Source organism: Erpetoichthys calabaricus, chromosome 7 (genome assembly GCF_900747795.2).
Source record: "Erpetoichthys calabaricus chromosome 7, fErpCal1.3, whole genome shotgun sequence".
NCBI classification, from domain to species: domain Eukaryota; kingdom Metazoa; phylum Chordata; class Cladistia; order Polypteriformes; family Polypteridae; genus Erpetoichthys; species Erpetoichthys calabaricus.
In genome coordinates, this window is record NC_041400.2 from 116328150 (window position 1) to 116345157 (window position 17008).

Consider the following 17008-nt stretch of genomic DNA (forward strand, 5'->3'; position numbering starts at 1 on the left):
GGTTCCACTGTATTTACAAATTCTGAAACTCAAATTAACAGATATGTAAAAATGTTACAGCAGCTCATTTTCATTTTCGCGATCTCCTTCATTTTCAGTGGTTTGGTAAAGTTGGAGTTTGGCAAGGATTGAGCCAGAACATGTGTGTTGGCCACAGCATATAGTATTCATACAAAATCCATGGACTCTTTAAATGAAGTTGGGCTGAATTAAGCTCCACATGTCAGTAGTGTCATTGAAAATTTCAGATTAATTGCACCATGGTAAGTATGCACAAACACTTGGGAGAGTGTAGCCCCATAAAATTAACTCTGTAGTATATCATTGTTTACTCACAGCTGATTACAGTTTCAGAAGTCACTTTCAATAGATGGCCATTTGTAAATTATACATAGATTTCTGGTAAAATAAAAATATGTTGTTTTGTCACATTGTCATCTTTGGGATTTTTTAATATTTTACCATGCTTGTAAATTCAATACATTTCAAGCACATCTGTCAGTTTTAAAAGCATAAGCAACAAAAAAGTGTAGTGCGAAAACAACATGGCCAAAGGCTTTGTATGATTATATATATATATATATATATATATATATATATATATATTTAACAACGTAATACTAATGTTGTTCGGGAATTTATTAAGGATAAATCTACAGTATGTCCTTTTTTTTTTAGTATGATCTTTTTAACTTTGAGTGAATTAATCAGTTAATAAGCACTGAGGTCTCACAGTTCTCCAGTCTATGCATAACCAGCGCAAAATAAGCAGTGAAGACCTATACTAATATAAAAGTAACATGTCTTTGGAGCTTGTTCCATTCTCCTATTTAGAGAAACAAACTACAAAAAGAACACAATTTAACAGTAATGTTTAGACCTTAAGACATTTCTGTATCAGTGCCAAGGTCATTGTTTAGTTGTGAACTCATGTATCTCCATCTATCTTATTAGAAGTACTGACATAAATAAAATAGCATGCCAGTGTTGGCTGTAATTTTAAATAATGTTTTACTTTTTTTAATAGCATTATCGATAAAACAGAAATCTAATCAGACTTTTTCCTTCAACTGTTAATAAATTTAGGCTAGTCCATGTTCTACATGATGTTAGTTAACCTATTTTGCAGAATTACTAATTATATGTAAATATGAAGATTATGCCCTCTTGCAGATCAGCTGTATCACAAAAGGACCCAGTATGAGAATGTGAGAGGCCAAAGTTTCCAGTTCAAATATGAAATTAAATCATTCAATAGAATATAGTTAATAAGTAAAAAGACATAACCGAAAACTATTTTTTTTTTTCATTGTGTATTGGGTAATTACAAATTTTCCTATTAGATAATAGACATCTATCTAACCTAACCTAACCTTGTTTTCCCTTAATAGATGTGTGGTCTATCCAATTTTGCCCACAGATAACGGATATAACACCAAAGGATGCGCGATAGGCAGGTCCTTACTGAGAAGAGAGAGAGAACCCTTCCAATTTTCAGCAGCAAAAGGAAGACCATGTGTTTCCTTTCCACTATTTGACAGAGTTAGTCAATTTTGGTAGCCATCTGCCACTCCCATTTTTAAAGAAAAATGGTGAATGTAAAATCCCCTTTCCACCTCAAGTCTAACCTGGCAATCAATTAGATATGAATTAATTTTACATGAGCAAGTGATATTTGATATCTTAATTTACTGACTGAGTATATTGGCAACAGATTAATTTCTAAAAAAAAAAAAAAACCTGCCCAGTGTAAACCAAGAACCAGGGTCTTTTAGGATAATTTTCTATATATTTTTTTTTATCTACATTATCTTATCAAGTACATTTCTTGCAATTCCTGGATATGTATTTGCAAAATTTGTAACAGAATTCTGCACCAAGTAAATGGTACTTTATTTCATATAGCAATGCATGACCAGAAGGGGTCCTGTCTTTCCTTCTTTTACTAAATCTATCCTCTCTGAGCTTCCTGTTTGCTTGTGTGAGGTTTGCCATTAGTACTTCTCCAGTGGGGACCTATATTTTTATTTATATATATTCATTCACACACACGCCTCATAGTCACTTTTTAAGTATACCCTTTAAGAATTGGGTAGGCTCTTCCTTTGCCCCAGAACTACTTTAACTCTTTGAGGTGTGTGGACTCAACAAGGTGCTGAAAATTTCTTATTGACTGAACTGTCTAAATACCATCATGCAGTTTACCCACAGTCTCTTTTTCTCTTTATTCAGCATGTGCTTATTTGGATTTAGATCTGAGAATTAAGCAAGCCAGTGGAATAAACTGACACTACTGCCATGTTTATTGAATGATGTATGTTTTGTGAGATCATGTGATATTCTGCTTGCAGTATCCATTTGAAAAAGGACAGACTGTGTTTGTCAGGGGAATTCACATTGTCAGCAACAGTGCTTAGGTATGCTGTGTCATTTAAGTAATCCTCTTTGATATTCTGTGCCTTAAATTTTTCCTGGAACACATTCACAACAATATTACGATACCACCCCCTGCATGTTATTCCTGAAATGTTGGAGCCCAACCCGTCAGATACCAGAAAAATAAATAAATACATTTTCTCTTCGATCGCATGTCTTAAGCATTGTAATGTTTAGTTTCAAAGCTAAATTTTCTGACCAAGTGTCCATGCTATATTTATCAAGTGACAGACACATGATTTGTTGTTTGGAGTAGCAGACTATTTGTGTTAACAAGCAGGTGTATTCATTTAAGTGGTCAGTAAGTGTGTGCAGAGAAAAAAATACATTTGACACCATTTGTTCCATTTGAAATTTGTTTCCATAATTAACAAAGATTTATGTATCTCACCAGTGTCTACAGTGAGAGAGGTAGCATTTAGTTGCAATAGATAACTCACACCATGGTACATTTTTTAAATTTAGCACTGAATGAGGACTTTTGAGATGTGCCATTATGTTTATAGTAGGTCAGTCAATCAGTAATTTAGATTAGATTGTTTCATATTTAAAATTATTGTTTTGAGTATGTATAGGTCTGCATTTAAAATTAGCCATTAACCTACTCTTTCAAAACAAACAAACTTTAATATTTGGCAAAATGTTATTTTAAACAAGTAAATGACAATAAAGACGTATATAAATAAAAAGAATTGAAAGTGAAATGGAGTAATATTCATAGCCTTACATCTTCTTCCTTAATAATATTTAATACATTTCTTATAAATAGCTTGAAGATGCACTGTGGTGAAAACTACAGTTATGTCCATAAATATTTGGACAGAGACAACTGTTTTCTAATTTTGGTTCTGTACATTACCACAATGAATTTTAAATGAAACAACTCAGATGCAGTTGAAGTGCAGACTTTCAGCTTTAATTCAGTGGGGTGAACAAAACGATTGTATAAAAATGTGAGGCAACTAAAGCATTTTTTTAACACAATCCCTTCATTTCAGGGGCTCAAAAGTAATTGGACAAATTAAATAACTGGAAATAAAATGTTCATTTCTAATACTTGGTTGAAATCCCTTTGCTGGCAATGACAGCCTGAAGTCTTGAACTCATGGACATCACCAGATGCTGGGTTTCCTCCTTTTTAATGCTCTTTCAGGCCTTTATTGCAGCAGCTTTCAGTTACTGTTTGTTTGTGGGCCTTTCTGTCTGAAGTTTAGTCTTCAACAAGTGAAATGCATGCTCAATTGGGTTAAGATCAGGTGACTGACTTGGCCATTCAAGAATTTTCCACTTCTTTGCTTTAATAAACTCCTGGGTTGCTTTGGCTGTATGTTTTGGGTCATTGTCCATCTGTATCATGAAATGCCGCCCAATCAATTTGACTGCATTTAGCTGGATTTGAGCAGACAGTATGTCTCTGAACACCTCAGAATTCATTCGGCTGCTTCTGTCCTGTGTCACATCATCAATAAACACTAGTGTCCCAGTGCCACTGGCAGCCATGCACACCCAAGCCATCACACTGCCTCCACCGTGTTTTACAGATGATGTGGTATGCTTTGGATAATGAGCTGTTCCACGCCTTCTCCATACTTTTTTCTTGCCATCATTCTGGTAGAGGTTGATCTTGGTTTCATCTGTTCAAAGAATGTTTTTTCAGAACTGTGCTGGCTTTTTTTAGATGTTCTTTAGCAAAGTCCAGTCTAGCCTTTCTATTGAGGCTTATGAGTGGCTTGCACCTTGCAGTGCACCCTCTGTATTTACTTTCTTGCAGTCTTCTCTTTATGGTAGACTTGAATATCGATACGCCTACCCCCTGGAGAGTGTTGTTCACTTGGTTGGCTGTTGTGAAGGGGTTTCTCTTCACCATGGAAATGATTCTGCGATCATCCACCACTGTTGTCTTCCGTGGACGTCCAGGTGTTTTTGCGTTGCTGAGTTCACCAGTGCTTGCTTTCTTTCTCAGGATGTACCAAACTGTAGATTTTGCCACTTGTAATATTGTAGCAATTTCTCGGATGGGTTTTTTCTGTTTTCACAGCTTAAGGATGGCTTCTTTCACCTGCATGGAGAGCCCCTTTGACCGCATGTTGTCTGTTCACAGCAAAATCTTCCACATGCAAGCACCACACCTCAAATCAACTCCAGGCCTTTAATCTGCTTAATTGATAATGACATAACGACGGACTTGCCCACACCTGCCCATGAAATAGCCTTTGAGTCAATTGTCCAATTACTTTTGAGCCCCTGAAATTGTGTTAAAAAAATGCTTTAGTTGCCTCACATTTTTATGCAATTGTTTTGTTTACCCCACTGAATTAAAGCTGAAAGTCTGCACTTCAACTGCATCTGAGTTGTTTCATTTAAAATTCACTGTGGTAATGTACAGAACCAAAATGAGAAAAAAGTTGTCTCTGTCCAAATATTTATGGACCTAACTGTATGTGTGTACTATATGTATTACATGTGCAGACTTTAGTTTGCCACATCTTAAGAACTAGTGATACTGTAGTTTTTTTTTTGGGCACGTACTAGCTTATCAGCATTTTCTGGCTTTAGTATAGCCCTATAGAAGGGCAGAGTGTGCTGTAACTTTTTTTGTCAAGCCTTCCTTACTTTTACTCCTTTCACACCACTTTCATTGTCCCTCTTGCACACCATGCTAGGATGTGAATTTGATTGCTAGCTAATTACCTAATAAGCCATAGTGCCTCATTTGTTTGTGGAGAAAAACAAATATTAGCCCTTCACTTGTTTTCCTTTGACTTGGCAATGACAAGATATGCGCAATGCTAAATTGAGGAGGAATTCTGGCAGCCGGTTTCTGGCAGTATGCTCATTTGGACAAAGGTTAAACACTTGCATTCCTGATAGACCCAACGTAATTCTTTCTAGTGCACGATGTGATTTTGGTGCTCTGAATGGGACTGAAGTTGGTTCAATGATTAATCAGGAAGGACAAATTCTTTAAACCATAAATTCTTTAAACCATGAATAGAATTGGTATTTAAAAGAAAAAAAAAAAAGTCCTGTCCAGCTATCTAGGCTGAAGATCATTGCCACATTAAAGAGCCTCTATGTCCGGTCACTATTCAAGTAGTGGATGTAGATGTGGTCCACTCCTACCAGTACTCAGCTGGGTGGGGGGGGTCTACTTTAATGATTACTTTAATAATTTGTCTAGGAACACAGAGGAACTCTATAAGAAAGAGCAAAACAGTCTCTTTTTTTCTTAGGAGACTGCATTCCTGTAATATGGGTAGTAACATACTTCACATTTTGTATAACTCTGTGATGGCAAGTGCAGTTTTCTGCGTTGTAGTGTTGCTGGGCGAGTAGCATCACTTCAAGAGAGGCCCACTGAATCAACAAGCTAATTAAAAGGGCTGATTGAGTTATGGGACACATTCTAGAATCCCAAAGGAGAGAATTAAAACAAAACTGGGTGCCATTATGAACAATGTTCCACTCTCAGACACACTAACATTGAGTACTTTCTGCCAATAAATTATTTAGAAGAAGTGTGTCAAGAAACACTACTGGGGCTCCTATATATCAACAGCAATATGCCTTCGTAATGCCTCACTGTAATCGTGACTGTGATTGTAACATATGAATTTTTCATTCTTTTTAAATTTTCTTCCATTTTAGTCATTCTGCTGTGTGTTCAGACCATAGTTTGTGTGTGTGTATTTATGTATCTACAGTAATCCCTCACTTATCATGGGTTCCAAGGCCGACCGCGATAACTGAATTTCCGCGAAGTAGGGACACCATATTTATTTAATTATTTAACGTGTATTTGGACGTTTTTAAACCCTCCCTGTATTGTTTACAACCCACCCTTTACTTTATTAATAACAGGGACAACTGCTAAGCAATATGAAATAGGTAGATAAGTTTACACTTACTGTATAGCGAAGTACACGTAGCAGCTTGTAGGCGGTCATGACGTCATTGACCTTGTTGCAAAGATTCCTACAGCAGATTCCATCCAGACTACTGCCTTATCACGTCCACTTGCAACTCGTTTTGCGCCCTGGTTAAAGGACACTGCGGCCGTAGATCTTATATGCTTTTCCTTCTTTTTAAATAAAAAGAATCGTGGACTCATTGATGCTGTGATGGTGTCCTGCAGCAGTGTAGCTGTTCCCTTCCTTCAACATATCCAAAACTTTTACCTTTTCTGCAATCATTTGCATCTTCTGTTGGCGCTTGGACACGGCCCCTGAAGCAGTAGCACGTTAATGCTGAATGAGTGAGATGAGACTTCCTGGTTAATGCAGCACTCCGTTGCTGAGCCAATCAGCAGCACACAGGAACTTAACTGCGTGCTCTGATTGGGTAGCTTCTCAGCCATCCACCAATAGCATCTCTTGTATGAAATCAACTGGGCAAACCAACTGAGGAAGCAAGTACCAGAAGTAAAAAGACCCATTGTCCGCAGAAACCCACGAAGCAGTGAAAAATCTGCGTTATATATTTAGATATGCTTACATATAAAATCCGCAAAGTCATGAATCCGCGAAAAGTGAACTGCGAAGTAGCGAGGGATTACTGTATCTATTTATTTATTTAACAAGTTTCTGTAAAAAGCCACATTTCCTCCTGGGTACAAATAAAGTTTTTTCTTTCAAAAGTCTTTAGAGAAAATGGTCCACCTTGCAGTTACCATTTTTTAAAAGAATTACAAATGTCAAATAATTATCAATGTTATTGTGCAACTGTAGTTTGTATTGTGCCAGGGAAAATGATTTTTATTTGACAGTGCTTGCAAATGGCTTTTTGAGCATTTTGATATTAAGATCTTACTTCACAGTAACATTGTAGAAGCCTAATGAACCTAAAAGCTTGTCATAAATGTGGATATAGCATAGGGACTGTTAATGTTTGTATTATGCAGTCTTTTCCAATAAAGTATAATGCTTGTATGTTATAGCACTGCTTAGATTTTTATGCATACAGTGGTGTGAAAAACTATTTGCCCCCTTCCTGATTTCTTATTCTTTTGCATGTTTGTCACACAAAATGTTTCTGATCATCAAACACATTTAACCATTAGTCAAATATAACACAAGTAAACACAAAATGCAGTTTTTAAATGATGGTTTTTATTATTTAGGGAGAAAAAAAATCCAAACCTACATGGCCCTGTGTGAAAAAGTAATTGCCCCCTTGTTAAAAAATAACCTAACTGTGGTGTATCACACCTGAGTTCAATTTCCGTACCCACCCCCAGGCCTGATTACTGCCACACCTGTTTCAATCAAGAAATCACTTAAATAGGAGCTGCCTGACGCAGAGAAGTAGACCAAAAGCACCTCAAAAGCTAGACATCATGCCAAGATCCAAAGAAATTCAGGAACAAATGAGAACAGAAGTAATTGAGATCTATCAGTCTGGTAAAGGTTACAGAGCCATTTCTAAAGCTTTGGGACTCCAGCGAACCACAGTGAGAGCCATTATCCACAAATGGCAAAAACATGGAACAGTGGTGAACCTTCCCAGGAGTGGCCGGCCGACCCAAAATTACCCCAAGAGCGCAGAGACGACTCATCCGAGAGGTCACAAAAGACCCCAGGACAACGTCTAAAGAACTGCAGGCCTCACTTGCCTCAATTAAGGTCAGTGTTCACAACTCCACCATAAGAAAGAGACTGGGCAAAAACGGCCTGCATGGCAGATTTCCAAGATGCAAACCACTGTTAAGCAAAAAGAACATTAGGGCTCGTCTCAATTTTGCTAAGAAACATCTCAATGATTGCCAAGACTTTTGGGAAAATACCTTGTGGACTGATGAGACAAAAGTTGAACTTTTTGGAAGGCAAATGTCCCGTTACATCTGGCGTAAAAGGAACACAGCATTTCAGAAAAAGAACATCATACCAACAGTAAAATATGGTGGTGGTAGTGTGATGGTCTGGGGTTGTTTTGCTGCTTCAGGACCTGGAAGGCTTGCTGTGATAGATGGAACCATGAATTCTACTGTCTACCAAAAAATCCTGAAGGAGAATGTCCGGCCATCTGTTCGTCAACTCAAGCTGAAGCGATCTTGGGTGCTGCAACAGGACAATGACCCAAAACACATCAGCAAATCCACCTCTGAATGGCTGAAGAAAAACAAAATGAAGACTTTGGAGTGGCCTAGTCAAAGTCCTGACCTGAATCCAATTGAGATGCTATGGCATGACCTTAAAAAGGCGGTTCATGCTAGAAAACCCTCAAATAAAGCTGAATTACAACAATTTTGCAAAGATGAGTGGGCCAAAATTCCTCCAGAGCGCTGTAAAAGACTCATTGCAAGTTATCGCAAACGCTTGATTGCAGTTATTGCTGCTAAGGGTGGCCCAACAGTTATTAGGTTCAGGGGGGCAATTACTTTTTCACACAGGGCCATGTAGGTTTGGATTTTTTTTCTCCCTAAATAATAAAAACCACCATTTACAAACTGCATTTTGTGTTTACTTGTGTTATATTTGATTAATGGTTAAATGTGTTTGATGATCAGAAACATTTTGTGTGACAAACATGCAAAAGAATAAGAAATCAGGAAGGGGGCAAATAGTTTTTCACACCACTGTATATCACACAGAAATATATTTCAGTACTCTACTATATAATTTTTCTTGATTTTTGTTAACATTTAATAGTTTTAAAAAATTACATGTATTTTCTCACTTCACTACTTTGTTTCATGTAAATACTGTTAATGTTAAGGAACCATTTATTAAAATCAGAAACGCTTTCTTACAACAAAATTTTAGGTTTTAATTCTTTAAATTTTTATTATAAAGCTTATTTTAAAATGTATTAAGAAATTTTTTATTGTAAAGTTAATATCTTTAGATATAGATTAATTATTTTACTTGTCTTTAATACGCTAGTTTGGTTTGGTTAATATCTTTTGGTAAGCAGATCAAGCTGAAATTCTAGATTTAGTTATGTCTGTCATTTTAAAGCTTATGCCACTTTTAAAATAGCATTGCAACCCTTATTATAATTTACCTTCATGCTTATTGAATCTTGAATATTGAATAAAACTGATATAAAGTCTTCATTAAACAATAAGTTCATATTATTTATTCTCCAAAAGACAAATAAGCCTGAAAAAAAACGAGAAGCATTCTTCATAAATAAAAATATCAGACTCTAAAATAAATCTTCATGAAGTTTAGTAACCACATTTTCAGAGGGAGATCTTGAGTGCCATTATGAATAAAGTAGAGCATGTAAAGTTGGGATGATTCCTAGTTTGAAGTGGGCTTATAAGAATACTCCTGTCAAAATTGATAATGTCCATAAATTCTTCCAGATTCTTCAAGTGAACACAAGCTTTTGAAATTAAAAATCTCAACCCAAATCTAAAATTCAGTTTAATCTATGTCACTATTGTGCACTGCTCTTACTTTTTACAAGTATTTATTTAACAGAACATTAGCAAAAAAAAAAAGTTTTGGGCTCTTTGAGCATATAACTGGATACCCAACATGGACTATGTGAAGCAGCTGGCATGAGTAACTTTAATATTGTGGCTGTTGTTCAGCATTTGCCTCTGCTTGTCCCCGTTGAGGTCTATTATATCAGAACCTTCATGATCACTGTTCCCTATTAAAACATTAGGTTAAAATGTTTTCTCAGTAATTATTACAAACCATCTTTAAGTATAAAAAATATATATATTTTTTTTTTGGGTGGAGTATTCCTTCAGGAGACATTTCCATAGTAGTTATATTAAATTTGTGAGTTTTAAAATGAGCAATTAAAACATAATTTTATATTTTTGTAGGGTCCAGGTGTGAATCACCCCTATGATAGTGGTCATGTTGCAATGACTTATACTGGACTGGCTTGTCTGATTATCTTGGGAGATGACTTAAGTCGTGTGAATAAGCAAGCATGCTTGGCTGGACTGAAAGCACTCCAGTTGGAAGATGGAAGGTAAAGTAGCATGTACATCCACTAAAAACAACTGAAAATGTAGATTTAACTGTTAAGTTGTTTTAATTTAAACTGATTGATTTTACAATGATTTGCAAGTTAATTTCAGCTCTGCAAATCGAGACATGAAGGTTTGAAGAAATGCCTAGTGTTAAGAGTAAAATGGTGAAGCTCTGAACTAAAATTTATTTATTTTGTTTTAGAAATTAGTGGGGTTGGTTTGACAATCTTAGAATACACTCTTTTTTTTTTTAAACTAAAAATGTTGTTTGTTGATAGCATAAATTGATTTTGTTAATGTGTGACAAATTAGCCTAAATAGTGAATATGTGAAGTACTGATTGTTTGTTCCAGTAAAAATACATTTTAGTGTATATAAATTATTATATTATTTGTTTTACATATTAATGTGGCTGGGTTGGTATAATCAAGATGCAGTTATTTTCTTAAACAAATAACTATCTTGTTTGTTAATAACATATATTGCTTTTGTTAATTTGCCACAAAGAAGCCAAAATGTTGTATGTGTAAAGTACAGATTGTTTGTGGTAGTGAAAATGCATTGGCCATAAATGAAAATAACTGACCCAATCATTTATGAAACTGACTTTTAAAATCAACTTTGTTTCTTAGTTTTTATGCAGTTCCAGAAGGAAGTGAAAATGACATGAGGTTTGTCTACTGTGCAGCTTGCATCTGCTATATGCTCAATGATTGGTCAGGCATGGATGTGAAAAAAGCAATAGATTACATCAGACGGAGTATGGTAAGTCATAAAGGTCAGAGGATTTTTCTGATATTACTTGAATAAAAGAAAATATTTAAATAAAACAGTTTTCAGGAAATACAAAGGACTTGAAAAAATGCCAACCACAACTGATTTGTGCATCTTTTTAATTTAGTGTCTTTGTGCTTTGCATAGTAGATTTAGTGTTTTGGTTATACAGTAATCCCTCCTCCATCACGGGGGTTGCGTTCCAGAGCCACCCGCGAAATAAGAAAATCCGCGAAGTAGAAACCATATGTTTATATGGTTATTTTTATATTGTCATGCTGGGGGTCACAGATTTGCGCAGAAACCCAGGAGGTTGTAGAGAGACAGGAACGTTATTCAAACACTGCAAACAAACATTTGTCTCTTTTTCAAAAGTTTAAACTGTGCTCCATGACAAGACAGAGATGACAGTTCTGTCTCACAATTAAAAGAATGCAAACATATCTTCCTCTTCAAAGGAAACAGAGAGAGGAATGCAAACAAATCAATAGGGCTGTTTGTTTTTAAGTATGTGAAGCACCGCCGGTACAAAGCTGTTGAAGGCGGCAGCTCACACCCCCTCCGTCAGGAGCAGAGAGAGAAAGAAAGAGAGAGAGAGAGGCCCTTTGAGCTTTTAAGTATGCGAAGCACCGTGCAGCATACTTAAAAGCTGCACACAGAAGGTAGCAACGTGAAGATAATCTTTCAGCATTTTTAGACGAGCGTCCATATCGTCTAAGTGTGCGAACAGCCCCCCTGCTCAATCCCCCTACGTCAGGATCACAGATAGTTAGCGCAAGAGAGAGAGAAAGAAAAGTAAGCCGGGTAGCTTCTCAGCCATCTGCCAATAGCGTCCCTTGTATGAAATCAACTGGGCAAACCAACTGAGGAAGCATGTACCAGAAATTAAAAGACCCATTGTCCTCAGAAATCCGCGAAACCAGCAAAAAATCTGCGATATATATTTAAATATGCTTACATATAAAATCCGCGATAGAGTGAAGCCGCGAAAGGCGAAACGCGATATAGCGAGGGATCACTGTATACTTCTTTTATTCTGGCTGTTGAATGAAACGGTGATCCTTTTCATGATAACAAAAATACATTTTTGCATGAAATTGTAGCTTGTGAATACTAGATTAGTGCATTGACTTTACAATAAAGTAGGAGTAGTCTGATTTCACAAAATACTCCAATAATAAAGAAAATGTATGTTCAAAGCTAATATTGAATAGTACATGCACTTTATTGTTATTAATATTACTATTACTAACAGTAGTATTAACTTGATCAGTGCCAGGTTAATGTACTGACTTACCTAGGCTTAAACCCACGGGCATAAAGGAGTGTAGAGGCACATGAATATAACATTAAAAAACAAATTGTCATCGTTTAGGTTTTGTAGTTTATTTCATAATGCTTAAAGAGAAGAAAATTTATAGTACTTTCATTTAAAAGAAACAATAAAAACATCTGGAGCTTGTAGTCTAACTCAGTTGTTCTCCAAGTGGAGGTCACAAGGGAAATTCTAGAGGGCAGCTGAAACCACTCAACAAAAGTGTATGTGGCATGTAATGTCACACAGTGCTTTACTAGCACCTTGTCACTTTAACAGTTCTATTTTGCCAGCTTGTAGTTAGTAGTGTTAAATTCATGAGGCATTAGTTTCTTCAAATTTGCACCCTCGCTTATCATCGCCACAATCCTTTTAAACATACTTGGTAACCAACATGGAAAAGTTCCCATGTTAAACAAAAACAAAAAAAAAATAATCCAGAGAAAAATTACATGTCATCTTTAAGTGGCAAATTTAATAGATTAATTGGAATGGTTTGAACAAAAAGAAGATAACATATGTATGACAAACAACAAGCAAAGTGAAAAAAAGCAAATGTCATGTTGATTTTTTAAGTGTAGATTTATATACTTATTGAATGTAATATGAGCCCAATTCATTGTGTGTTTTGTGCATAATCTAGTCTAGTTGTGGGGACAACTAGTTTATACAGGTGGTTGGAAATCTTAAATAAAAAATACAAATTTGTAATAAATCAAAACTGGAATATTTAACAGCTAAATGCAAAAAGTGATATGGTAGTACAATGCATTGATGACCTGGAACAAGATATTAAAGGTGAGTTTTTTGAAAAAGTCTTCCAGAGTGAAAAATCTACACTACAGTTAAATGAATCAACTGATAGCACTGGGTCTACACAGCTATTTGTATTTATGTGACACTATTTTTATGAAGTTTAATTTGTACCATTGTTAAATGAACACATAATGAAGGGATTGACTGATATGACCTAAATGTTACAAGGGGTTATGGGAGGGAAAAAAAGGGTTGAGAACAGACAGTCTTAACTAGCAAATTTGTGACAATTTCCTAAAATTAGTTATAGGGTATTTTTGTTCTGTATACAGAGCTGTCATGTTCTTCCCTCTTTGAGTGTCTTGATATTGTGTGGCTGTGTGTATTTTTTTCTTTAGGTTTGGGAATGACAGTTTTTGTGTTTTAGTTATGAAATCACTGTTATCCCATTATGTTATTTTTCCCTCACATTTAGCACTGTTGTATGAAATGGATGCAGAGGTGGAGAGCACAGATAGCCTAGGACACCCAGTTAGGTTAATGCAGCCCTGAAGGTGATGCAAAAGGTATTTCCGTACGCTGACGTGGGTGTAAGAACGAGGTTACCGTCATTCGTGTGTGTCAAAGGAGTCTTTAAGAAGTTGGTGTTAGAAAGGGCACCTGGTTATACAATTTTCAGAACTAGTACCTGCAAAATCTTGGGGGCAACCAGGCTACCCTGAGTGAACCTGAAAAATGGCTGTTAAACTGGTAGAAAGAAAACAGGCCTCCTCTATTCTTGCACTTATTGTAGTGCACAGTATAGCAAGAAAGTGAAAGATGCGGGCCTGATTGGGCTGCTGCTGTTTTGTAGAATGTTGTCATGCACTGGTCATCTAAATGTACATTTTTAAGGAGTGAGCTGAGTTACAGTATAATTATTGGATGTTGGTTAAAGGGAATAGTAGCTTATTATAAATTCTGTCTATTATAGTGCCAATTCCATTTTTTTTTCTTCTTTTTATTATGATGTTTTAATGTTCAATGTGTGAGGAATAATTTTATAACGGGACTTTTGTTTCCGTAGCTCTCTAAAATAGCTTAGATGGTAGGGCTTTAAGTGTTCTATGATTTAATGCATCTTAACTTTTTGTGGGAGAGGTTGTATTGATTTGTATTTTTGAATGAATTGCATTTTCCCTTTTGTAATATTATCCTTAAGCTCAGTAGAATTTATTAAAAAAAAAAAAAAAAAAAAAAACCACAGTTTATTGTAAATGCTGTTTACTAGCACCCTCAGTGCCACACTGAGACCAGAGTATAATTACGCTTATCTGCAGTGTATTCAAAGTAAAAGCTATCTTCACAGTTTCAACAGTTTCAAGGTTATTTTTGTATTCTTCATCATGCTAATGTGGTCATTATTTACCACCTGCTCCAATGTCCTTTATAATGAGATGCATTGTATGCATTAAATAAATCTTTTGTGCAGTTGTAACTTTCACTTGTTTACTTGCATTAAAAAGGTGTTGTTTAGTTATGTCACAAAACTTTTTTTTTTAAGCATATTCCAAAAACTTACATTTTTTTATAAAGTAGAATCATCTTTAAATAACAACATTTATTTTATATAGTACATTTTCATACAAATAAAAGTGCTTTACATGATGAAGAAAGAGAAAAAAAGACAAAGTAAGAATTAAAATAAGAGAACACTAATTAACATAGAATAAAAGTAAGGTCCAATGGCCAGAAAGGACAGAAAAAACAAAAAAAAAAACTCCAGACGGCTGGAGAAAAAAAAGTAAAATTTGCAGGGGTTCCAGGCCATGAGACCGCCCAGCCCCTTCTAGGCATTCTACCTAACATAGATGATCAGTCCTCATTGTATTCAGGGTTTTCATGGAAGGACTTGATGATGACGGTCACATGGACTTTTGGCCTTTAATCCATCAATGTGGGGACATCATGGTGCTTTGATCAGATGGTGGTGGCGCAGGTTACACCACAGAAAACTGGAAAAAGAATAACAGAAGTAGGGGTTAGTACGGATTTTGGAGCCACCATGAATAGTAATAATAATTAATTGAATATGCAGATCATCAGGATTAAATTAAAATGAAGTTATGAGAAAGCCATGTTAAAGTAATGTGTTTTTAGCAGTTTTTTAAAATGCTCCACCGTATCAGCCTGGCGAATTCCTATTGGCAGGCTATTCCAGATTTTAGGTGCATAACAGCAGAAGGCCGCCTCATCACTTCTTTTAAGTTTAGCTCTTGGAATTCTAAGCAGACACTCATGTGAAGATCTAAGGTTACGATTTCAGACATTCCAATATAAAAAAATGGAGCGAGATTTTTTAAGGCTTTATAAACCATAAGCAGTATTTTAAGATCAATTCTGAATGACACAGGTAACCAGTGTAGTGACATCAAAACTGGAGAAGTGTGCTCGGATATTCTTTTCCTAGTTAGGATTCTAGCAGCTGCATTCTGCACTAGTTGCAATCGATTTATGTCTTTTTTTGGGTAGTCCTCAGAGGAGTGAGTTACAGTAATCTAGTCAACTGAAACAAAAGCGTGAATTAATTTCTCAGCATCTTTCAATGATAGAAGAGGTCTAACTTTTGCTATATTTCTTAAGTGAAAAAATGCTGTCCTAGTGATCTGATTAATATGCAATTTCAAATTCAGGTCACCGTCAAGCAGTTACCCCTAAATTCTTTACCTCCGTCTTGACTTTTAATCCTAATGCATCAAGTTTATTTCAAATAACCTCATTATATCCATTATTGCCTATCACTAAAATTTCAGTTTTCTATTTATTTAGCTTGAGAAAATTACTACTCATCCACGCAGAAACACAAGTAAGACATTGTGTTAGTGAAACAACGGAGTCGGGGTCATCAGGTGCTATTGATAAATACAGCTGCGTGTCATCAGCATAGCTGTGGTAGGTCACGTTATGCCCCGAGATAATCTAACGTAACGGAAGCATGAAGATTGAAAAGAGCAGCGGACCCAGGATAGAGCCTTGTAGAACACCATATAAAATATCATGTGTCTTTGAAGTATAATTACCACAACTAACAAAGAATTTTCTACCTGTCAGGTAGGATTCAAACCAATTTAAGACACTGCCAGAGAGGCCCACCCACTGACTAAGGCGATTTCTAAGAATATTGTGATCAATGGTATCAAATGCGGCACTCAGATCTAAGAGGATGAGAACAGATAAATGGCCTCTGTCTGCATTTACCCGCAAGTCATTTACTACTTTAATGAGTGCAGTTTCTGTACTGTGATTTGTTCTAAAACCCGACTGAAACTTGCATGTTTATTGAGATGGTCATTTAGCTGCATAATGACTGCCTTCTCTAGAATTTTATTTAAGAAAAGCAGGTTAGAAATAGGTCTAAAATTTTCAAAAGCAGTGGAGTCGAGATTATTTTTCTTGAGTAGGGTTTTAACTACAGCAGTCTTAAGACAGTCTGGGAAGACCCCCGTATCTAATGAGGAGTTTACTATGTCAAGAATATTATCAATTAGCATGCCCGATACTTCTTTGAAAAAACTTGTTGGTATTGGGTCAAGGACGCAGGTGGAGGGTCTCAGTTGAGAAATTATTTTATATAAATCAGGTAAATCTATCCTGGTGAAAGAATTTAATTTGTTTATAACGGAGTACTGGGGCTTAAAAGGATGCACAGTGTTGGGGAGACATACTAAATTATTTCTAATATCATTTATTTTTTGATTGAAAAATACAGCAATAGCCTCACAAGTTTCACTGGAAGTATTCTGGAGGCATTC

At 35.8% G+C, this 17008-nt stretch overlaps 1 protein-coding gene and 1 long non-coding RNA gene across 2 annotated transcripts in view; one reads left to right on the forward strand and one right to left on the reverse strand.

The window, feature by feature from the left end:
• The window catches only part of pggt1b (protein geranylgeranyltransferase type I, beta subunit), an 86556-nt gene that overhangs the window by 53263 nt on the left and 16285 nt on the right, over positions 1-17008 (forward strand). The window contains exons 4-5 of the mRNA XM_028805277.2: positions 10220-10371; positions 11005-11137. Of these exons, the coding sequence (XP_028661110.1) occupies positions 10220-10371; positions 11005-11137 (285 nt within the window). The remainder of the gene's footprint in view (positions 1-10219; positions 10372-11004; positions 11138-17008) is intronic.
• Positions 14857-17008, reverse strand: part of LOC127528867 (uncharacterized) — a 67504-nt gene continuing 65352 nt past the window's right edge. The window contains exon 3 of the long non-coding RNA XR_007935474.1: positions 14857-15211. This is a non-coding gene — a long non-coding RNA (uncharacterized LOC127528867). The remainder of the gene's footprint in view (positions 15212-17008) is intronic.